Here is a 25,073-nt window from a genome sequence, read left to right as displayed (position 1 = left end):
GCATGCAGTTCAACATCACGTCTCCTTAAGTCCTCTAACATTTCCTAATTTATGTCATCAACACATCAGTGATTCGTGAAAATGTGTACGCTAGATTTATGCCTATTTTTTCACATGGACACCACACTGATTTCCCTCGAGTGGTAATATTTTTCTTTGAAATTATGTATGGTTTACAGAAATGTGGGAACTACATTGTATAGATGAGAGGAGCTAAGTGTGCGTTGCGCAGCACAGGCGGCCAAGCAAGGGCTTCGTTTAAGTTGACCTAACTTTCAACTCTGCACAGTATCCCATTAACTGCGTGACAGTAGACTATTTACAATATTTTCTGTAAAGCAGAGTTTGTAAACACATTATCATCAACTTAATTCACGCACAACATTTATTTGAGCAGGAGAGAGAATAACAATGAATGGATGCAGCTGTTGCTGGTTAACAGCACATGAAAAGCTGATTTAAGCTAATTCACTAACTCAAGACTTCAAGGCCATCATGGATATAAAACGTTTTTTGAAAATAACGAAAGGATGGAGGGAACATAGGGAGCTTGGAGTTATTTCAGATGGGCTACAACAAGGTAGGCAAAATTATGGTGCTTAAAACCTTACACAACGGTAAATTGGAACAAAACTAAAAGTAACTTTAGCCTTTATAGGGCTGTAGCCTATAAAGTTGTCCAGATTAATAGGTCGTAATTAGGCGTTGTTGTAAAGATATTGCATGTAGATGTACTTTATACGCTACTAAATATTTAGGTCACCAATGCACGAACAAAACCGGGAAATGGATAAATATTATCAAGGCTTTGAATGTTTCCGTCTGTGCACGGGGGTGTCTGTAGATTGGTGTGCAACGCATTCATTCATGCAGGCCTGTGGTCATGCATGCGCCCTTAAAATAGCATCTGCATTTTCGCCACAGACTTTAGACCAGGGAGTTCCTGGTCTGTGGCGGAATTGTTTTCTGAAACTGCAAAATATCAACAGTGAACGTTTGCGCCGGAACACGCCCCGTCTTTTCGCTGAACCGCCCCCGTGGGCGCAATCGAATTCCCTAATTTACAGGCATGTACCTGTGGAGGGAAAATTCCAATATGCGCTGACTGCAAAATAGGAAAGACAAACGCGCGAGTATACAAAGTCAATTGCGCCGGGACGGAAAATAGAGCCCACTAACTGCAACATGGTAACATAGATTTAAAGGCAATGACAAAAAAGTAATTTATTTTGGCCATTTTTATGTAAAAGGCGTCACATCAAAAGACAATGTGAAAGGGTACTGAAGCGGAAGTGCAATAATAATAATAATATTAATAATACATTATATTTAAAGTGCCTTTCATGACACCCAAGGTCACTTCACAAACAAAAAAGGTTGTTAAATTATAGTCATCTCATAAAAATATATAATAAGCCATCTTGAAGAGATATGTTTTAAATCTGTAATTGACACAAAAGTCAGTGTCTGATGTACTGTAGTCTGCCAGTGAATTCCACAGCTTGGGGGCGATGTAGCTGAAAGCCCTCTCTCCCAGGGTGCCGAGGTTCACACTAGGGACATGCAGTAGGCCTGCTCAGAAGGTCTCAGTGTAAGTAGGCCTAGACATGGAAAGGGGTGTAAACTTCCAGGAGGTCAGTGAGGTAGGTGGGGGTATAATTGTGTAGGACCTTGAATGCCAGAAGCAGGACTTTGACATGTATTCTGTAGAAAACTGGAAGCCAGTGCAGTTGCATAAGCAATGGTGTTACATGGCTAGTGGATTTGGAGCATGTGATAATCCTCGCTGCAGAATTCTGAATGAGTTGGAGCGGGTGGAGTAGTATTAAGGATTCCAGACAAGATGGACAAAACCGTGCAATGTTCCTTAGATGCAAAAAGGCACTTTGAGACATACTGTATATGTGCGCACTGAATGAGAGTGTATTCTACAGTATGACACCAAGGCTCTTGGCCTGGTTGGAGCAAGGAATGGTGCTGCCATCTACACAAAGGGTGAAAGGTTGCATCTTAGCAAGAGCTGATTTGGAGCCACCCACTAGCAGCTCAGTCTTACTGCTATTCAGCTTCATGTAGTTTTGTGTCATCCACAAGTTTATGTCATGGAGGCAGGCAGTAATTACAGGATTTATTTAAAAAATATATGAGAGATAACTCACCTGGTAACCTTTCAATATCCTTCTGAGATGTTTTAATAATTCCTGAATGAAAAAGTATATCCCATTCCCAAGGGTCTCCAAAAACAAACAAAAAAATAATTTAAAAAGCATTATAGTGTCACACCATATGATATCTATTTTTGGGACATAATCTTTATGTAATATAACCATATTTCTCCACAGATTTTGCAATTATTTACTTATGTTTGACACTCAGACCCAAAAACCAAAAAAGTGATCGTCAACAATCCAAATTAACATGTATGTGCTTTTTACCTCTGTTGCTTAGTGTGATGGACAGTACATTCCACTTCCAAGCCTCCAGGGAATTGCTGTATTGAATATTCCAAGCTATGCTGGTGGGACCAACTTCTGGGGTGGAACCAAAGAGGATGATGTGAGTAGCCCAATAAGCATAATCTCCTGCTTATCCAATCCAATTCCACAATTTCAGGTTCCTATTCACCATTCAAATGCAGTTTTTCCTAAATAACTACCTGAACCGGGGGACCTAAGATGACAAACTTTTTATGGTATGTTGGTCTCAAGGGCGTGGGGCCAAGTTGGGTGGCATTTCATCCATGGGGCGCATAAAATAAATGAATTTATGTGTACATTTAGTGACTTTACACCCATCGGACTGTAGATGGTGGTGTTGAGTGAAGGATTGCTGGTAGAGGATGGCAGGACTCTCTCACACACACTCTCTCACAAACACACATACACATTAGGGATGCACGATATTGAATTTTAGCCGATATCAGATATGCCGATATTTACAAGCTCATTTTGGCTGATTGCCGATACCGATATTCACTTCTAATTTTTATTAATTGTAAAGTTTCTCCTGTACTACAATTAACCTGTTATTATGATAGTGTAGGCTACTTGCTGTCGATACGGGACATTAAAAACTTTACTTTGATTCAACCCTGTATCATTTTAGAAATAGACATTTACTCATGAAAAATATATAAATTATTTCAAATATGGCACATATTAAGTAGCCTAACATTTTCACATAAACATAAATGTCATATTTGAACAGTAGCCTACAAGCCAGTTCCCCGAGAATTGTGTTGTTGACAATATGACACATTGTTCTCAAATGAACAGAAATGCAGCTGTAAGTGAATGAGACCTACAACACGTAGGCTAGTAACTTTACAGCTAGCCTTCATTCTGGATTTCATGAAACTCATGCTAGCTTTCTAACATTAGCTAACGTTACACACTTTAGAAACTAATTGCATTGTAAACAAAAGCTTAGGAATGCGTCGTCACAGTTTTAGCTGATGCCATTTTTTCTGGCTTGGTGCTTTGTAGAGTTCAGGATGATGGCTCTTAAGATGTGTAATTAAATTGGTAACGTTAAAAGAGTATCGTTTTACCCCTCCTCGCATCACTGGTACTTTACAAGCTCTGCAAATAGCAATTTTGTTATCAGTTTCCAGAATTTGGAAATACTGCCACATATTTGTCTTCAGCGGACAATTAGCCAGTTTTGTGCCTCACCCCTGCCGTCCCTGCTGTCATCCTCCTCAATGCCTGGTCCCAATATCGCAATATCATCGCAGCTGTCAAACATCCTTCGGGGTACTTTTGGATCGAATGACATGTCGAAAGCCGAGTGCTTTGTGCTTTGGATACTACACACGGTGACACCACTCATTTAATAGCAACAGTGAGATTAGCAATGTCTTCCAAGTGATGTTCTACGATTCAGTAATCGTAAATTAAATTTATGCTTTTTCAATGACTGAATTCATTGAAATAAAATTCTTTTTTCAGAATTTCTTTGGTTTGAATATTTGTTTTGGTAATGCGTCGTGTAGGTCTTTTGACTTACTGAAACCTGCCAAAACCCTGAAATAGGTTTCTCTGCAGTTGACTCGCTCACAGTCCTTGGTGGCCCTGACAGTACTTTGTAAAAAAATGTTGCATTAAGACCACAAAAAGTCTACACAAAATAAATGTGAGCATCTGAGCTAATGTTCATTCCCAAACACCCACTAAACTACTCCCTAGTTTCAGTGTTCAATTTCTTGCATTTCAACAAAGGTGTTTCAAGTAAGGAAGATCATGGTTTAGCCTACAAAGGCTAAAAGTAAAGTAACTGATCATACTTGTAAAATGTTTTGCTTGCATAAAGGGATAGAGTCATTAAGTATAAACTGCTCACAATGTAGATTGTGGAAATGTGGTTATCACAGAACAAAGGCCTCTTTATTAGGGCAAGGGCACTGATGGTGCAGGGCCGGGACGGCCTTGCGTACCCAGATGCGAAGCCCTATTGTTTTTGTAAGGATTCTTTTTATTATAATTAGGGCCCGAGCACCGAAGGGCGCAAGGCCCTATTGTTTTTGTAAGGATTATTAGGGCCCGAGCACCGAAGGGCGCAAGGCCCCATTGTTTTTGTAAGGATTATTAGGGCCCGAGCACCGAAGGGCGCAAGGCCCTATTGTTTTTGTAAGGATTATTATTATTATTATTAGGGCCCGAGCACCGAAGGGCGCAAGGCCCTATTGTTTTTGTAAGGATTATTATTATTATTATTATTATTATTATTATTATTATTATTATTATTATTGTTATTCCACTTTTTTGCTTTCCTGTTTTTGAGGTGGTTAACATGGTCGAAACCTCTTGAAATTTGGCACACACGTCAGGTGTCATGCATCGCAGTTAGGTACAAGAGCTTGACCCCGGGCGTGGCCCAGGGACTCGCTAGCGCCCCCTTAGGTGACTGATCCCGTGGTTGGCAAATATTTTGAGGTGGTTAACATAATCGAAAACGCATGAAATTTAGCACACACATCAAGTGGTACAGTGAATAGACAGGGATAAAAGCTTGGCACCGGGCGTTGCCCAGGAACTCCATAGCGCCCCCTTATGTCACTGTGACTTGTGGTTGGCATATAGTTTTAGATAAACACACCAAATTTGGTGGGTGTATGTAACTCCCAAAAACAAACAACTTTTGTATTAACACGCCATTAGCCACGCCCACAGGAAGTGAGGTAATTGAGATTTTGTGCGTTGTGGACATGATCAATTTTAACGTACTCCTCCTAGACGGTTGATCCGATTCATGTCAAAGTTGGTATACATGATGCCGAGATGTTCCTGATTATAAATTGTGAAGTTTTTTTTCCATATGTTGTAATTTGACGAAATGGCAAAATTATTAATTTTAATACCCTTCCACATAAACAATAAATGTGTCATAATTCACCATGCATGGCTTGAAATGTTTTACATTTCACAGGTCATTGAAGACCATGTTAATGATAATATTCACATGCCCATAATGCATGTTTGGCATAGCGCCACCAACTGGCAACAGAAAGAATGACAATTATACTGATGTCACATGATCAATTTGAACATACTCCTCCTAGACGGTTTGCCAGATTCATTTGAAATTTGGCAAACATTATGCCAAGATGTCGCTGATGTTAAATTGTGAAGGTATTTTTGAATGTTGTAATATATTTGATATGATTTTAATATCTCACCACATAAACAGGAAATGTGTCATAAATCACAGTGCATTGAATGAATGGTCTGAAACTTCTCAGGTTAATAGATATTATGATTATGATGATATCCAGACACCAAATGGGCCTGCCTGCCATAGCGCCACCATCTGGCCAAGCAGGAAATGTGCCAGAAATGCTCAATGCTTTGAATAAATGGTCTGAAACTTCTCAGGTTAATAGATATTATGATTATGATGATATCCAGACACCAAATGGGCCTGCCTGCCATAGCGCCACCACCTGGTCAAGCAGGAAATGTGCCAGAAATGGACAATGCCTTAAGTGATTGATCTGAAAGTTTACACAAATTTTGGATATCATTATTGTGATGATATTCACATGTCTAATTTCCATGTCTAACATAGCGCCACCATCTGGCCAACCAAAAAGTGTATCAGAAATGTTCTTTGCTTAAAATGAATGGTCTGAAATTTCTCAGGTTAATATATATTATGATTATGATGACACCCAATGGGCCTGCCTTGCATTGCGCCCCCACCTGGCCAAGCAAGTAAATGTGGCAGAAAATAAAATACAAAAACAAATAGCACACGCATCAAGTATGTACATTTCACAAAAGCACCACGTCGGTGCTTTGTTGGATTCCGACATGTCACGGGTTGCGGCCCGCAGGTGCTCGGGCCCGCCATTGCCGCTTGCGGCTATATTTATTATTGTTATTCTACTTTTTTGCTTTCCTGTTTTTGAGGTGGTTAACATGGTCGAAAATTCTTGAAATTTGGCACACACGTCAGGTGTCACGCAACGCAGTTAGGTACAAGAGCTTGACCTCGGGTGTGGCCCAGAGACTCGCTAGCGCCCCCTTAGGTGACTGATCCCGTGGTTGGCATATATTTTGAGGTGGTTAACATGGTCGAAAACGCATGAAATTTAGCACACACATCAAGTGGTACAGTGAATAGACAGGGATAAAAGCTTGGCACCGGGCGTTGCCCAGGAACTCCATAGCGCCCCCTTACGTCACAGTGACTTGTGGTTGGCATATAGTTTTAGATACACACACCAAATTTGGTGGGTGTATGTAACTCCCAAAAACAAACAACTTCTGTATTAACATGCCATTAGCCACGCCCACAGGAAGTGAGGTAATTGAGATTTTGTGCATTGTGGATATGATCAATTTTAACGTACTCCTCCTAGACGGTTGATCCGATTCATGTCAAAGTTGGTATACATGACGCCGAGATGTTCCTGATTATAAATTGTGAAGCCTTTTTTTGATATGTTGTAATTTGACGAAATGGCGAAATTATTAATTTTAATACCCTTCCACATAAAAAATAAATGTGTAATAATTCACCATGCATGGCTTGAAATGTTTTACATTTTACAGGTCATTGAAGACCATGTTAATGATAACATTCACATGCCCATAATGCATGTTTGGCATAGCGCCACCAACTGGCAACAGAAAGAATGACAATTATACTGATGTCACATGATCAATTTGAACATACTCCTCCTAGACGGTTTGTCAGATTCATTTGAAATTTGGCAAACATTATGCCAAGATGTCGCTGATGTTAAATTGTGAATGGATTTTTGAATGTTGTAATATATTTGATATGATTTTAATATCTCACCACATAAACAGGAAATGTGTCATAAATCACAGTGCATTGAATGAATGGTCTGAAACTTCTCAGGTTAATAGATATCATGATTATGATGATATCCAGACACCCAATGGGCCTGCCTGGCATAGCGCCACCACCTGGCCAAGCAGGAAATGTGCCAGAAATGGACAATGCCTTAAGTGATTGATCTGAAACTTTATAAAATATTGGATATCATTATTGTGATGATATTCACATGCATAATTCACAGGCCTAGCATAGCGCCACCTTCGGGCCAAGCAGGAAATGTGCCAGAAATGCTCTATGCTTTGAATAAATGGTCTGAAACTTTTCAGGTTAATAGATATTATGATTATGATGATATCCAGACACCCAATGGGCCTGCCTGGCATAGCGCCACCACCTGGTCAAGCAGTAAATGTGCCAGAAATGGACAATGCCTTAAGTGATTGATCTGAAAGTTTACAAACATTTTGGATATCATTATTGTGATGATATTCACATGTGTAATTTTCATGCCTAACATAGCGCCACCATCTGGCCAACCAAAAAGTGTATCAGAAATGTTCTTTGCTTAAAATGAATGGTCTGAAATTTCTCAGGTTAATTATATTATGATTATGATGACACCCAATGGGCCTGCCTTGCATTACGCCCCCACCTGGCCAAGCGAGTAAATGTGGCAGAAAATAAAATACAAAAACAAATAGCACACGCATCAAATATGTACATTTCACAAACGCACCACGTCGGTGCTTTGTTGGATTCCGACATGTCACGGGTTGCGGCCCGCAGGTGCTCGGGCCCGCCATCGCCGCTTGCGGCTATATTTATTATTATTATTATTATTATTATTATTAGGGCCCGAGCACCGAAGGGCGCAAGGCCCTATTGTTTTTGTAAGGATTATTATTATTATTATATTAACTTTGTCTCAGAGCGTTTTCCTTTTCTGAGGTGGTTAAGATGGGTGAAAAGTCATGAAATTTGGCACACACATCAGGTGTCACGCAAAGCAGTTAGGTACAAGAGCTTGTCCCCGGGCGTGGCCCGGGGACTCTGTAGCGCCCCCTTAGGTGATTAAGGCAGTGGTTGGCACATACTTTCAGCTAGACGCATCAAATTTGGTAGGTGTGTGTATCTCCCCAAGATGAACAACTTTCGTATGTACAATGTATTAGCCACGCCCAACAGGAAGTGAGGTATTTGGGATTTTGTGCGGACTAAAATGTGATGAATTGTGATGCCAAAAGAGGTTCTTCCCATCGGTGAAAACGCATGAAATTTGGCACACACGTCAAGAGGTACCGTAAATACACAGGGGAAAAGCCTTGGCACCGGGCGTTGCCCAGGAACTCCATAGCGCCCCCTTATGTCACTGTGGCTTGTGGTTGGCATATAGTTTTAGATACACACACCAAATTTGGTGGGTGTATGTATCTCCCAAAAACAAACAACTTTTGTATTAACATGCCATTAGCCACACCCACAGGAAGTGAGGTAATTGAGATTTTGTGCGTTGTGGACATGATCAATTTTAACATACTCCTCTTAGACGGTTGATCCGATTCATGTCAAAGTTGGTATACATGACGCCAAGATGTTTCTGATTCTAAATTGTGAAGCTTTTTTTGATATGTTGTAATTTGACGAAATGGCAAAATTATTAATTTTAATACCGTTCCACATAAACAATAAATGTGACATAATTCACCATGCATGACTTGAAATGTTTTAAATTTCACAGGTCATTGAATACCATGTTAATGATAATATTCACCTGCCCATAATGCATGTTTGGCATAGCGCCACCAACTGTCAACAGAAAGAATGACGATTACACTGATGTCGGATGATCAATTTTAACATACTGCTCCTAGACGGTTTGTCAGATTCATGTGAAATTTGCTGAACATTATGCCAAGATGTTGCTGATGTTAAATTCTGAAGGAATTTTTGATATGTTGAAATATATTTATGGTTTTAATATCTCACCACATAAACAGGAAATGTGTCATAAAGTCACAGTGCATTGAATGAATGGTCTGAAACTTCTCAGGTTAATAGATATTATGATTATGATGATATCCAGACACCCAATGAGCCTGCCTGGCATAGCGCCACCACCTGGCCAAGTAGGAAATGTGCCAGAAATGGACAATGCCTTAAGTGATTGATCTGAAACTTTAAAAATATTGGATATCATTATTGTGATGACATTTACACATATAATTCACATGCCTAGCATAGCGCCACCATCTGGCCAAACAGGAAATATGCCAGAAATGCTCTATGCTTTGAATGAATGGTCTGAAACTTCTCAGGTTAATAGATATTATAATTATGCTGATATCCAGAGACCCTATGGGCCTGACTGGCATAGCGCCACCACCTGGCCAAGCAGGAAAATGTGCCAGAAATTGGTAATGCCTTTATTGGTTGATCTGAAACTTTAGAAAATATTGGATATCATTATTGTGATGATATTCACATTTGTAATTCACATGCCTAATATAGCGCCACCATCTGGCCAAGCAGTGTATCAGAAATGTTCTTTGCTTAAAATGAATGGTCTGAAATTTCTCAGGTTAATATATATTATGATTATGATGACACCCAATGGGCCTGCCTTGCATTGCGCCCCCACCTGGCCGAGCAAATACATGTGGGAGAAAATAAAATACAAAAACAAATAGCACACGCATCAAATATGTACATTTCACAAACGCACCACGTCGGTGCTTTGTTGGATTCCGACATGTCTCGGGTTGCGGCCCGCAGGTGCTCGGGCCCGCCATTGCCGCTTGCGGCTATATTTAGTTGAGTATTATTATTGTTATTCTACTTTTTTGCTTTCCTGTTTTTGAGGTGGTTAACATGGTCGAAAACTCTTGGAATTTGGCACACACGTCAGGTGTCACGCAACGCAGTTAGGTACAAGAGCGTGACCCCGGGCGTGGCCCAGAGACTCGCTAGCGCCCCCTTAGGTGACTGATCCCGTGGTTGGCAAATATTTTGAGGTGGTTAACGTAATCGAAAAGTCTTGAAATTTGGCACACACATCAGGTGTCACACAAAGCAGCTAGGTACAAAAGCTTGGCCCCGGGCATGGCCCAGGGACTCGCTAGCGCCCCCTTACGCCCCCTTAGGTGACTGATCCCGTGGTGGGCAGAGACTTTCAGCTACACACACCAAATTTGGTAGGTGTCTATCTCCCCAAGATGAACATCTTTCGTATGTACAATGCATTAGCCACACCCAATAGGAAGTGAGATATTTGGGATTTTGTGCAGACTAATATGTGATGAAATATGTGATGAATCATGATGCCAAAAGAGGTGCTTCCCATGGGTGAAAACGCATGAAATGTGGCACACACATCAAGTGGTACAGTGAATAGACAGGGAAAAAAGCTTGGCACCGGGCGTTGCCCAGGAACTCCATAGCGCCCCCTTATGTCACTGTGACTTGTGGTTGGCATATAGTTTTAGATACACACACCAAATTTGGTGGGTGTATGTAACTCCCAAAAACAAACAACTTTCGTATTAACATGCCATTAGCCACGCCCACAGGAAGTGAGGTAATTGAGAATTTGTGCATTGTGGACATGATCAATTTTAACGTACTCCTCCTAGACGGTTGATCCGATTCATGTCAAAGTTGGTATACATGACGCCGAGATGTTCCTGATTCTAAATTGTGAAGCCTTTTTTTGATATGTTGTAATTTGACGAAATGGCAAAATTATGAATTTTAATACCCTTCCACACAAACAGTAAATGTGTCATAATTCATCGTGCATGGCTTGAAATGTTTAAAATTTAACAGGTCATTGAATACCATGTTAATGATAATATTCACATGCCCATAACGCATGTTTGCTATAGCGCCACCAACTGGCAACAGAAAGAATGACAATTACACTGACTTCAGATGATCAATTTTATTTACTCCTCCTAGACGGTTTGTCAGATTCATTTGAAATTTGGCCAACATTATGCCAAGATGTCGCTGATGTTAAATTGTGAAGGGATTTTTGAATGTTGTAATATATTTGATATGATTTTAATATCTCACCGCATAAACAGGAAATGTGTCACAAATCACAGTGCATTGAATGAATGGTCTGAAACTTCTCAGGTTAATAGATATCATGATTATGATGATATCCAGACACCCAATGGGCCTGCCTGGCATAGCGCCATCACCTGGCCAAGCAGGAAATGTGCCATAAATGGAAAATGCCTTAAGTGATTGATCTGAAACTTTATAAAATATTGGATATCATTATTGTGATGATATTCACATGTGTAATTCACAGGCCTAGCATAGCGCCACCATCTGGCCAAGCAGGAAATGTGCCAGAAATGCTCTATGCTTTGAATAAATGGTCTGAAACTTCTCAGGTTAATAGATATTATGATTATGATGATATCCAGACACCCAATGGGCCTGCTTGGCATAGCGCCACCACCTGGCCAACCAGGAAATGTGCCAGAAATGGACAATGCCTTAACTGATTAATCTGAAACTTTATCAAATATTGGATATTATTGTGATGATATTCATATGTGTAATTCACATGCCTAGCATAACGCCACCATCTAGCCAAGCAGGAAATGTGCCAAAAATGTTCAAGGCTTTGATGGATTGATCTGAAAAAAATAGCACACCCATCAAATATGTACATTTCACAAACGGACAACATCGGGGCTTTGTTGGATTCCGAAATGTCACGGGTTGCGGCCCGCAGGTGCTCGGGCCCGCCATTGCCGCTTGCGGCTATATTTATTCACTATTTTTGGGACATGACTTTGCCTTTTTTGAGGTGGTTCCCATGGTCAAAAACGATTGAAATTTGGTGCACACGTCAGTCATAGCACCCGCTACTCAGTTACAGAGACTTTGGTCCCAGGTGTGGCCCACAGACTCCATAGCGCCCCCCTATGTCATTGAGCTTTGTGGTTGACAGTGGTTCAGCTACTTTGTGGTTCAGCTACTGTACACACACCAAATTTGGTTTGGTACTTTTCCTAGACTGTTGATCCGATTCATGTCAAAGTTGGTATACATGATGCCAAGATGCTCTTGATTCTAAATTATGAAGCTTTAATGTATATTATTGTATATTATTTAATGTATAATATTTAATATATACATTAAAAATTATTTCGTATAAACTTAGCACAAAAAGTAATGAAATTTGTGTTTTGTATATTATTTGTCTGTGGTAACAATGCTTTTTGGCAATAAATCCTATACCGTTGGAAAGCCTGTTTAGTTCCCTTTCAAATGGTGCCCAATTTGTAAGGAACATGCACTTGTGGGATGAGCAGCAGAGCTGAGTATGTGGGATGCGCCCATGAAAAATTTGCCAAATCTTCTCTACCATTGCCAAACAGGTTATTACTGTTGCTATTGACACTTGTTTTGAGTTTCTGGTACCCCCAGGTCCAAACTTTCCTCGATGCTGCGGAAGTTGTGGATGTAACGGAATATATGCTGCATTGTTGCAAAACATTCAAAACGCTATATTCACCCTCCATGCTGTCTGTTGTAAACAGCGGCCGTATATATTCTGTGTCATATCTCGCCTCTTGCTAACTCTGCAAGCCCCCACCCCTCTCTCGACAACCACAAAGAGATTCTGTAATGTGCGTGTATGTTGTTCACACATAGTTCAGTAAAAGTTCCGGAGGTTAGCATCATATTTGAATCACCCGAAGGGTCGGACCTCCGTTTGACAAACCTCCGCATATACTCCGGAGGTTTTGTCTGAAAACATTATAGGTTATCGCAAATGAAACTCGAGATCTCGCAAAATAAACTCAAGATCTCGCAAAACAAAGTCAAGATCTCGCAAAACTATAGTCAGTCAAGTGCATTTTTTTTTTTCATTTTTTTTTTCTCATGTCACTTCGGGGGCTCCGTAAGACCTAGAGTGATGGTGTGTTAAGTTTGTAAGCATTTCAGTAATGCAATAGCAATACAACAATGCAGTAACAATACAAACCTGATTCCTTCTACCAGCCTTCTTTCTTTTGGTCGGGCTAAGAGGATCACCATCTTGTTCACCAGAACAGGTTTAACCCTGCAATAAAACCAAACACGTTTTAGTAAAAGTTAACCTAACATCCATTAATGAAATTGTTAGTTTAAGTTTAAAAGGTAAGTTACCATGGTTCTTGGTTTGTGCCACCTCTGCTCTGTTTCTCGGTTGAACGGCCTTGAGCTCCAGCTGCGAATAATGTGCGGTTTGGTACAGAAGAGCTGCCAGGTGGTTGCACAGGGCAGTGCCAGCCACACACATACATGTACAGCTTTCGAGCGTCACAGGCTTTGAATCCCTCAGAACAATCTGTTAAAAAACACATGTGTTAGAGATAGGAAAATGACCAGTTGCAAGAGAAATTAAACGTTACAGGTGTAGTGAGCGAAACTTTAATTAATTCAACTAACCCCATGTCCCCATGATTGACTTCCCCTATATTCTCTTGAGTACCCCATTGGACAACAGCTTTTGTAAACTAAAGAGCCATATAAAGGTAGAGTTGCGACAATGGGTGTTCAAAATTTCCTTTATATGGCTCTGTAACTTTAGGCTATTCAGAAATTATTTGCGAGATCATTGCAGCCTGATTATTAGCCTATATTTAAAGCTTATACCATGGTCTAGGTTGAAAAGGGTGTCATTTAAAAAGTGATATACTACACCTATAAAATTATTATGACGTTGCTTGACAATGCCTGAGTTAGTCCGCTCTGTGACTTATCAACATTCCACAGCATTGCAAAAACAGCTGAAAAACGAACGATTTTAACTCTAAAACTCATTTAGTATTAATAATTGATTTCATATTTATTTATTTCGTAAGTGACCATGGTATAAACGGGATAATGCCCTTCGATTCGTCCATTATCAGAAATAAATGGACTTCGCAAAAGCAACCGTCCTCCGCTTCGCGTCGGACAGTTCACGCCTCCGCGTGTTGAATTGCTTTGCGAAACAAAACGACTCTGCACTGAGTGCGATTGTGAATTTACCTCGGCTTAATAGTTTAATATTGTCTTGGAAAGTTATTGCTTGTTCACGAGTTATTTCATTTAGCATTATATTTTCCATGTGTCGATGATGGTTAGACATGATGTTCTCAGGGAGCGCAGACCTTTCCAAGGCCAAATGTAGTTATTTGCAACAAATATTTTGACTTGCTCAGTGATAGGTGTTTAATTTGTTTGTTTTCTGTGTAGCATATAGATCATAATTCTTGATAATTAGCGCGCAAACAAGCGAGACCTAGGCTTCTAGAGTAGACTGACACAACGCACCTATTGCTGAGACCCGCCCCTTTAGTCGGAATGTGATCATTGCAGCCTCAGTAGACACGAGAGGAGCAGAAAGACACCAACATAACATGAGGGATAGATGTATTTCTTCACAAAAAAAAAATCAAATAATAATGGATTGAAAAGAGGTACTAATACATGACATGCTAATACACACCAGACATGCTAGAACAGATACCAGAAAAATGGATATCCACAGTCCCTTTCTATCAACACCAGTGATTTTTATAGATAAGGATTAGGCTTTAAAACAGATTGTCAACATTTATGTCGTTTGGTCTTTTTTTGGCTGCATACATGAAGGCCAAGGTGGGCAATGTGTTTTCCCTGGTTTGAGGTAATATTGACATTTCTTCAAGGATGGCAGGTCTGAAAATATCTTCTCCATCATTAAGTTATTCAATTAGGCTAAAGATGGCCCTAACTCAAAACAGCTGGTAGGCCTACTGTTAGGACTATGTCATTTTAATATGTAAAAGTGTAAATTGCAGCCATATTTAAATTCTGCTTAATGCACGTTTATTATAATATAATATGATAATATTCAATATTCATTATTGCAGGTCTACCCATGTGCATGTAATGGAAATGTCGGTTAATCCCGATATCCCTTCATTTACGTGTTAAAATGTAAAATTTCACCTTTTTCAGCCCTTCTGAGATTGCAGGTATAAGGAATGCACAAACTGGAAATACTAAAACACTTTCTAATGGTGTGTTAAATTATCAGAATAGACTACAGCCTTTGACTTTTTTTTTTTTCCACAAGGGAAATGGGATATAGTTTACAAAGCAGAGTGATTTATTTTATTATTACTATGCAGTGTCTTACTGTATTTACCTCTAAACCTGAGATGGGAGATTGTGAGATTTAATACATTAGTACTGTTGTGAAAAATATTCACGCAAAATAATCATAATAATCGTGAAATCGTGATTATTCTTCAGACAATTATCATACCACCAAAATATGTAATTGTGACATCCTTAGTTCAGAATCGGGTCAGACTGGATGTATTGTCTCAATGTCATTGAGATATCAACTAATTCTGGCTGTCAAATAGATTATGGCTTGTCAGAATGTGTATTTGCAGCTAATTTTGGTTGTCTATAGACGTTCAGAACCGGGTCGGCCTGGACTATTGTCTCAATGTCATTTATCAACTAATTCTGGCTGTCAAATACACGTCTAGATTATGGCCTGGCAGAACGTGTATTTTGCATAGCTTCCATAGCAACTGGAATAGCAACTCTCCTGTCACTCAGGAGAGGAGTCAGGAACGACAACACCACCTTTGTAGTCGGAGGGAAGAAGATGCCACTCCTCGCAGAGCAATCCATCAAAAGCCTGGGGAGGCAGTACACCGCAGAGCTGTCTGACAAGCAGATGGGGAAAACCGTCGTGAAACAGCTCTGTGATGGCCTGGCAAGGATCGACCAAAGCCAACTCCCTGGGAAGTATAAGGTCTGGTGCTACCAATTTACACTCTACCAGAGGGTAATGTGGCCCCTGAAAATGAGTGAGATCCCCTCATCGATCGTGAGTAAGATGGATGGGAAAGCCAACTCATTCATCTGAAAGTGGTTGGGGCTGCCACGGTGCCTATCTGAAACCGGCCTCTTTGGAAAAAACACGCTGCAGCTACCACTGAAGTCACTACAGCTGGGCTATACACAAATCCGGCGAAACACGGAAGTAAAGCAGCGCCGCCATTACTGCGTTGCCTTGCTGCTAAGGAAGTAGCGAAGTAATGTGTTGGTCCTGTAGGCGGCTGTAGCAGACGTTAGCTGTAGATGCAAAATCTTCTTCTTTTTCTTAATTTTATTTAGTACGTATGCTGTCCAGTGATGCCAGGAAAAGCGTGTTGTGTGGTCGGCTGTTTTAACAACAGTAGGAATATACAGACTTAATTAAACCGTTTGTGAAATTCACAAACCTTTGTTGCACATTGAGTGCCCATGTTTACAGGCTTATGGATTACACAGAGTTCCTTGTCGAGTGGAGGACCAAGATGTGCGTTAAAAGTGGATGAAATACATACGATTAATAAAATAATCCTGAATACCTGTAAGAACATGTATTTTACTGCTACAAGTGGTCGTGGCTAATAGTTATTTGCAACTTCTGAAGCTTGTGAACATATTAGCAACACAGCTACTAATGATAGCATTCGGCTTATTTTTGTCATTAATTAATACACGTCTTAATACATTATGTTGTCAATAAATTACCTTCATTGGTAAGTTTTGGCCACTGCCTGACATCATCTACCCAATGTTCCCTTTCACCTGTCATTTTTTCATGATCAGGATCTCCTATTTGATATTCTCTGACAGGATGCTTTCATTGAAAAGCCATTAGAAGGCACCGCAAGTGTCACACCGTCACACTCCGCAGGCACGCAGTAATGGCGGCAGGCAAGATGGCAGCGCCCATAAAGTTTGCGGCGGATTGGTGTATATGCAAGAGAAGGCCAGGTTGGTCCTCGAGCTTAGGGAGTCCACAGACGAGTCAGTAAGGAACGCCAAGGTTCCGACTGGCCGCAAGTGGAATGCCCAGGCCGAGGTCGACCAAGCTATCAGTCGGCTCCAACATCAGATCATGGGCAGAGTCCAGGTAGGAAGAGCAGGCCTAGGATGGGGAGACGCGCCACACTTCTGGTCCAAGGCCAACCGCAAGGAAAGGAAGGAGATGGTGGTGGCGGAGGTGACGAGGATGGAGGAAGACCGCTACCAGATCAAAGCCGTGTCGCAGGGTCTGCAAGGAAGCTGGACAACCTGGGAGGGAATTACAAGCAGGAACGTCAGTTGGTCAGACATGTGGAAGATCCCACAGGCAAGACTCAGCTTCCTCATCCGCTCAACCTACGACACGCTTCCCTGCCCTCGGAACCTCCACCAGTGGTTCGGAAGTGAGGAACGTTGCGCGCTCTGCAATACTCCCAACGTAAGCCTCCAGCACATCTTGTCAGGCTGTAAGATCGCACTCTCACAGGGCCGCTATAGATGGCGCCATGACCAAGTCCTGAGGAAGCTAGCCGAAGTGCTGGAGGAGTGTCGACAAGGGAGTAAAACACCGCCACCTGCAGAGGACCCCACCACCTTTGTTGCAGAAGGAGGGGTCAAGAGAAACATCAGGCCAAGAGAAACATCAAGGCCCTTCTCCCCTGACCAGGAGTGGAGCATGAGGGTCGACCTCGACAGGAAGCTTCAGTTCCCCACGGAGATCACCACCACATCTCCTGCCAGACATAGTTGTGTGGTCAGCCAAGGCAAGGGCAGCGATCCTCATCGAGCTTACAGTACCTATGGAGGAGGGGATTGAGGCCGCCTTCGAACGCAAGAAGGCCAAGTACTCAGAGCTGACTGCTGAGTGCCGGGAGGCTGGCTGGAAGACTACCATCTACCCAGTGGAGGTTGGATGCCGAGGCTTCATGGGCTTGTCAACCACACGCCTCCTGAGGGATGTGGGACTCACCGGAGGAAGACTCAGGAAGGCAATAAAGGATCTGGCAGAGGAGGCTGAAAAAGGGAGCTTTTGGCTCTGGCTTAGGAGGAAGGACAAAACTTGGGGGAAGAACACCTAACCCCAGACAACAGCCGCAGGGGACAACACCCATCAGCTGCAGGGGGTGACGGGGAGACGTCCCTGTCACTGCTCCGCCAAAAGGAGACGTACCAGAATTAAAGGAGCGAAACGTTGGTGAATGGTGGTTTCTGGCTGATGACCCTGCAGCTGACCCATTGGCACCGGAGGAGGTGCGACAGGCAGTAATGCCCAGCAGGTGTTAACATCTTACTGTATAATCCTGAATCTGATCCCTTATCATTCCTGTTCATTCGTACTCGTCGCTCGACTTATCGTGACTAAATTTAAGATGGCGGCGAACGGTAAACTTCCTGAAGGTACTGTCTCTATAAATCGTTTTGTAAATAAACTACTAGTGCTTTTTCAAAGTTTCAATGTCTCGTTTTAAATGTCAGAGCCCTCGGAAGTCTACCAATGAAGTGTGGAGCTACTTTGAGCCTCGTAAATGGTGTAAAACAGTGATTTATGTGCATGGCTAGCCCGATGCCCGAGGCACCCCCATTGAAAACCTGTTGGTAGCATCGGCTAACTAGCGCCAGATTTCGGAGTGCCGGGGACAAGCCGAGATGAGCTATGAGACAAAAGATCACACTCGGTATCATGTTTCAACACACTTAAGGTCAATATCACACCAAACTTCTCCTTTAAGGTAAATCCTATAGCGACCGGGTGAAAAACACTGCCATATTGTCAGCTTCACTGACTGATGACAAATGCTAACACCCCGGAAGTGAAGGAGCTGGTTTAGCTGTAAAGGTCGGAAGGTTGCGGAAGGTCGTGTCATATAAGCTATTAAAGCCCACAGCATATAATACCACCGTAGCGTGTTGAGTCCTAATAATAATAGAGGTTTGTTACGTGGTAGCAAATAATGTTAACTATCAAAGAAATAGACGTAATGTAGGAATGCACACAGATATATAAACAGGTAATGGTGTAGGCCTATCTGAGGAAGACCTGAGTGGTTGAAACGTACTTGCATGCAGTAATTTCAACACTGACCTTGATCTAGCCTACTTTGGCTATTTAAAGATACTTTATTGCTAAAATGTAAATTAATAATAACAAACAATAAAGGACTTAATCACACACAAACTACTATTTTACTGACTATAAAAATAATAATTATGTAGGAAGTTTAGAACTCAGAATTGACCTGCACACTACGAAAGTGCACCAAATTTAACACAAATGACTCAATACACTTGGGGAGGTCTGCATCCTTACTTTGATATTTTAGGATTTGGCCGTGGTATCATTTCAGTATCGAGTATCGAGATATTTATGGCAGGCATTGTATCGAAGTCATTATTTTGGTATCGTGACAACACTAGTCTATGTTTTCTATCGAGAACTTTTAGGGTTTGTTTGTACTTTACATTTTAGTGCAACTAACGGGGAGCTGTTGCAATCAATTTTCTAACTTTTAACTTGTCATATTTTATCTCTGATGGCAGATATTTTGTGCTCCATCATTTGATGACAAAATCTTGGAAGTGGTTGCTGTGTTTGGTAGTATGCAGATGGCAGTGTCAAGAGTCATCAAACTCCAGCATCATCGCATCGCACAGGTGTATTGCACTTCTGATTAAAGTGACTCCTCTACATGTAAAAATATACAGAAAATGCATGTGTAGACGCATGCCATTACACAACTTTTGCTAAATATAGACATGGTTTTAGATGACCTTAGTGACAGAATACTGTTGCAGTTTGTTGAATGTGTAGGCCAAAGCTGTCTTATATTGTTTTGTTCAGTGTCGATCAGTGAAAATCACAATCCTGGGAGATGAGGGAGTGCCCGTTCAAGTTGATGGGGAAGCCTGGATACAGCCACCTGGACTTATCAAGATTCAACACAAAAATAGAGCTCAGATGCTCACCAGAGACAGGGTGAGCCTGTACATGTGTGTAAGCTTTGGAGGCATGTGGGTGTAATACAGAAGCAGTAGAAGCAAACTGTTTTCTTTATTTTTCTTTATTTGTTTGTGTGTGTGTTTGTGTGTGTGTGTGTTTGTGTGTATGTATGTGTGTGTATGTATGTGTGTGTGTGGACAGGCATTTGAAAACACCTTGAAGTCATGGGAAGATAAGCTGAAATATGACAAGCCCCCACTGCGGCCACACCTGTACCCTCAGCAGTCAGTAGACTTGGCCACTGAGGAAGAGGTCACCCTTATTCAGATATGTGCTCGTGCTGCTGAAGAGCTCATCACCAGGTGACACACCCACATCCATACCCAAATCATAGTATAACATGTTACATACCAGTGCAAGACCTTTCGTCTCATAGTTTGGAGTTCTCTTTCAGTTGAGTTCACTCGATGTTAACCAATGAGAAGTCCATCTCTGATTACGTCATCGATCTGAACCAGTCTTTAATCACCTTTCTTGGGGAATAGAATCAGAAGTCCCCCCAAGAACCTTGCAGTTCTTGCAAGGCGGCATTATTCTGAAGATACAGACAACATGGATGGGTTTCAACATTGTCCTACCCCCTGCAGCCATGCCATTCCTTGTTACGGCTTCACCAGTCTTGCCGTGCAGTGAGCACCATGGCTTTGATGCAGGTCTACACCAGTGAACTCTTCCGCCGTCTGGACACCCTGCTGACCCAGAAAACTCACCGATCTGAGGAAGGAAGTGCTCAGGTACGGCCTGGCCGCGCACTGGGCTTTCTTGTAGCCTAGTCTCGGCACCTGTAACTGAACTTGCCCGCAAGACAAAGGGCGGCTCCCTGTCCTTGATACTCCGGTGTCACCAGATGGGCTCTTCGGCCAGGGTATTGCTACACTGTGATCCAGGCATAAAGACACAGAGAAAGACGCCGCACCATTCCAATCACCGCTTTCCCACTGAGCCCCCACAGCCCCTGCCTCCCGCTTCCACTCCTGTCACAACAGTGGTGCTCACAACGGTGAACAGCATTGATGCCTCCTTGACGCCTCACCGTTCATCTGAGCACATAGCACACATGCGCAGACTCTACCCGGGTACTGTGCATGGTGGCACAGGGCTACGCACTGCAATTTATTCGCCTACTACACTTCACTGCAGTGCTACCCACATCGGTTCTTTCTCATCGTGTAGCTACGCTGTGGCAGGAAATAAGCAATCTAGCTGCAAAGCACGTTATTCAACCAGTCAAAGCGGAAGCATGTAAACAAGGGGTTTTACAACAGATACTTCATTGTCCCAAACAAGGATGGAGGTCTCAGACCCATCCTCAACCTGAGACATCTGAATGCCTATTGAGACAACTTTGGAGTAACGCCCAGACTGTAGTATCTGCACTTTGCATTAGAGGGACAGGTTTGGGAATTCACAGTCCTCCCGTTCAGGTGCTCTATCCCCCAAACACTCTCAAAGTACATAGATTAATTTTTTGGACAACTGGATGCTAATGGCATCATCTTCATCAATCCAAAAGAAGCACTTTTCAACGACACTCAGTCAACTCAGCTAATTCGGCTTACAGGTGTAATGGAAGAAATGTGCACTCATGACCACTCAACAGTTAGTGTTCGTCAGACTCAATCTGCACTCCAGACGAATGATAGCCAAGCTTTCTCTCGAGACAGGCACTGTGCCTACACCGGTCAAACACGCCGCCTTCGCAAGACTGAACAGCTGTTCATCTGCTGAGGGGCTCAGGCAACTGGCCATGCAGACTCGAAACAAAGGCTCTCCCGCTGGCTGCTCAAGACCATCACACAAGCGTACAAAGACTTAGGTGTACCTCCCCCTGAACGGCTGAGAGCCCACTGCTTTCAGCTTCATGCATGTGCGAACTGTCTTGCGCCAGCAAGCTACCACTGTCCACTGAGGACCACAATTGCCTGATGTGTGCATGTCTATGTTTAGCCTGTGCAACATTGTTGACTACATGAATCAAATCCAGTGCCAGGGAGCTACCACTGTTCAGTGATCTTCACTGTTCAGTGACCTGGATGTATGTGCTATCAATGTGCTTATGCAACTGTCAGAGATGCAACAACCACCGGTCGCTGTGTATCACCCGGTGATGGATCTCTCTTCTCTTCAATGAGCACTCGCCAGAACTCTGCTTGTGTCGTATTATTGACTTGTTTCACTGCCAAAGTATACATATAAGAGGACCCTGCCATTGGCTGTACTGTCATATGAATATGCAAAAGCCTCACCCCGCTGATAACACTCCAACATTACTACGCACTCGCCAGAATTTGTGTTGTACAGCAGTGTTTCCCAAACTTTTTTTCTGGCGACCCACTTTTTAAAAATGACAGACCATCGCGACCCATTTCACTTAAAATCTACCCTGCAACCACCAATATTGTTTTAGGCCACAGGTTCTCCAACTTTTCTATGCCTCCCCCAACCATACATTGCTATAGGATCCCTGCTTTGAACACGGTTGTGTTGCATTTTGAGCACCATCAGCGTGAAAAGTTGGAAATGACTACTGAAAAGATACGTTTTAATGCGCATCCGAGAGTAGGGCAAATTCTCGCATGTTGCGCAGTCGTCATTCGTCAGCATAGTAAGCTGTTCCTGTATTTCTAAAAATAAATGTTGTAGGCTACGTTGCGTTGCAGACAAATGGGTCCATAACACTGTGGACGTCAATTCCAATGTAAACAGCAAATAACTCAAGTCGTTATATTGTACTGTTGTATTATATTATATTGTATAGTCGTTATATCAGAACAAGAGGCGTCTTTACTTTGGAGTTAGCGAGGTAGAAAACGAGAGGAATAGTGTTTAAAATGCCCATTTAAATTGTAGACTAATATAATGCACTGTTGTGCATTTTAAATCAGAAATGTGAGGAGGTTGCTATTAACTTTAAAGATTGCATCTGCAATCGAAACTGTATGCAAATTGAATGGCCTTATGTCCGGTCTATGGATGTCTGCTTTAGTTGACAGCACGGTCACTAGATTTTAATCGGTAAAGTTGAGGAACTGGTATCTATTAATGTTCGTGCAAATAGGCGGATTCATGTCCCTTGCAGTTTGCAACTGCGAGGTACATGGCAGGCGCCCCATAGAACGGTATCATTTTGAGAGGTAGATATCCATGCTGGCACCCCCTCTGCGATGCGTTCGTCCCCCAGTTTCATGCGCCAGTTTCATGAGCTTTTATGACAAAACCGTGACTGTGGTAGTTAACAGTCTACATCCTAATAGAAAAATGTTAGCTTTCCTGGTATCAAATGACAAATGGTATCAGTTAGGCCTATAACACAACATAAATTGTGCTGGCGACCCAAATAAAATCTCCTGCGACCCACCCGTGGGTCGCGAACCAGACTTTGGGAAACACTGTTGTACAGGATGTCTTGTTCATTGCCAAAATTGACATGATGGAGGACCCCACTATTTGCCTACTGCCACATGCGAATGTGAGAACCTCACCCCGCTGATAATCCTACGTCACTGCGCACTCACCAAACTCTGCATGTGATTTGTTGATGACTCACTTCATAAGCGGACATGATTGAAAATCTGCCATTTGCCAGTGCGAATCCGGACATATAGACTCAACCTGCTGATGATTGTTCCAGCATCACTACATACTCGCCAACTGCTTGTGCTGTGTTGATGACCTATTCAATGGCAACACGGAAGTACAGGGGAACACTCTGTGATTGGTTGTAATGTCAGATTGTATATGTGATAGACTCACTCAGCTGATGACTTATTCTACCAGGGGCATATGTGTATGCTACGCTCTGCTGATGGTTCTCAGTGAACTATGTGACCACAGTCGCAATGAGGGCTATTGTATACGTTTCCAATTGGTTAACATTGAGTGAACTCAACTGAAAGAGAACACATGGTTATATACATAGCCTACAGTAGGTTCTCTGAAGGAGAACATGAGACATTATGACTCCTCATTGACTCCTGAATCTGGCCAAACGGTCACATCAGAATGTTGAAATAGGAAGAATAATTCGCAGACACAGGCCTAAATAGGATAAAGCATGCAAAAAACATTCCCCTAGACAGATGGATCAGGTCGATGACATCATCAGATATGGACTCCCATTGGTTAACGTATCATGTTCTCCTTCAGATAATCAACATTATGGATATAGCCAGACGATGTGGATGATTGAAGCCTGAGTATTCATACAAATCCACTACCTAGTTGAGTTGAAATTCTGGAATAAATATGTGGTTTTGAAGCCTAATCTTTCAATTAACCAATTTGTTCATCAAATGCTAGCAATTATTGACCTAAAGAAAATGTTCATAATAAGAAAGAAATAATAAGAAAATGTTTATAATATTTTTAAAGAAGTGGCAAAGAAAGTTAAATCGAAAAAGTGAGCAGGAATTGCCTGCTTTCAGAGTGTTGTCAAGCCACTGTTTGCCTTTACATCAACTCTGTCTTTCTTGGCTGTTATAATCAGGATATGTGAAGCAGCCAAGACCAATGGTCTTTTGGAGCAAGAACTTGCCCATGCTGTCAATGCCTCCTCACATGCCATCAACAAAACCCACCCAAAGTTCCCTGAGGTGAGTGATTGATTTAAGCATGATAACATATTTGTAAACTGAGTTTGGTGCAGCCATTAAAGGAAAAAGTCCTTGATTATGTGCTTGCACCGCTATCACATATTGTTCTTTTTTTGATCCAAGTGCTTTTGGCTGCAGGTCTAATAACTAATGGGTCATTCTGTGTCAAATCAGACAAAATCCAGGAAAATGGTTTCTGCACCGTCTCAGATTTTGCTCAGAGTTTGTCTACCTAATATTTAGGTCCCAAAACTAAGACCTGTAAAATATTTTTGTTAAATTCCAATGTTTTCATACATTATTTCACCCTTGATTTTGTATAATTT

General features: G+C 41.9%; 1 protein-coding gene across 1 annotated transcript in view; it reads left to right on the top strand.

Moving 5' to 3' along the window:
* The window catches only part of dgkh (diacylglycerol kinase, eta), a 205,358-nt gene that overhangs the window by 137,877 nt on the left and 42,408 nt on the right, over positions 1-25,073 (top strand). Inside the window, exons 22-26 of the mRNA XM_076264201.1 lie at positions 2,449-2,556; positions 19,696-19,809; positions 19,997-20,131; positions 20,297-20,457; positions 24,642-24,747. Of these exons, the coding sequence (XP_076120316.1) occupies positions 2,449-2,556; positions 19,696-19,809; positions 19,997-20,131; positions 20,297-20,457; positions 24,642-24,747 (624 nt within the window). The remainder of the gene's footprint in view (positions 1-2,448; positions 2,557-19,695; positions 19,810-19,996; positions 20,132-20,296; positions 20,458-24,641; positions 24,748-25,073) is intronic.

This window comes from Alosa pseudoharengus, unplaced genomic scaffold (genome assembly GCF_046254945.1).
Source record: "Alosa pseudoharengus isolate Yale_2024_CS ecotype anadromous, Long Island Sound unplaced genomic scaffold, YU_APseudo_1.1 YU_APseudo_1.1_scf_3, whole genome shotgun sequence".
Classification (NCBI taxonomy): Eukaryota; Metazoa; Chordata; class Actinopteri; order Clupeiformes; family Clupeidae; genus Alosa; species Alosa pseudoharengus.
Note: the sequence above shows the minus strand (reverse complement) of the source record. Positions and strands in the feature narration are given on the sequence as shown.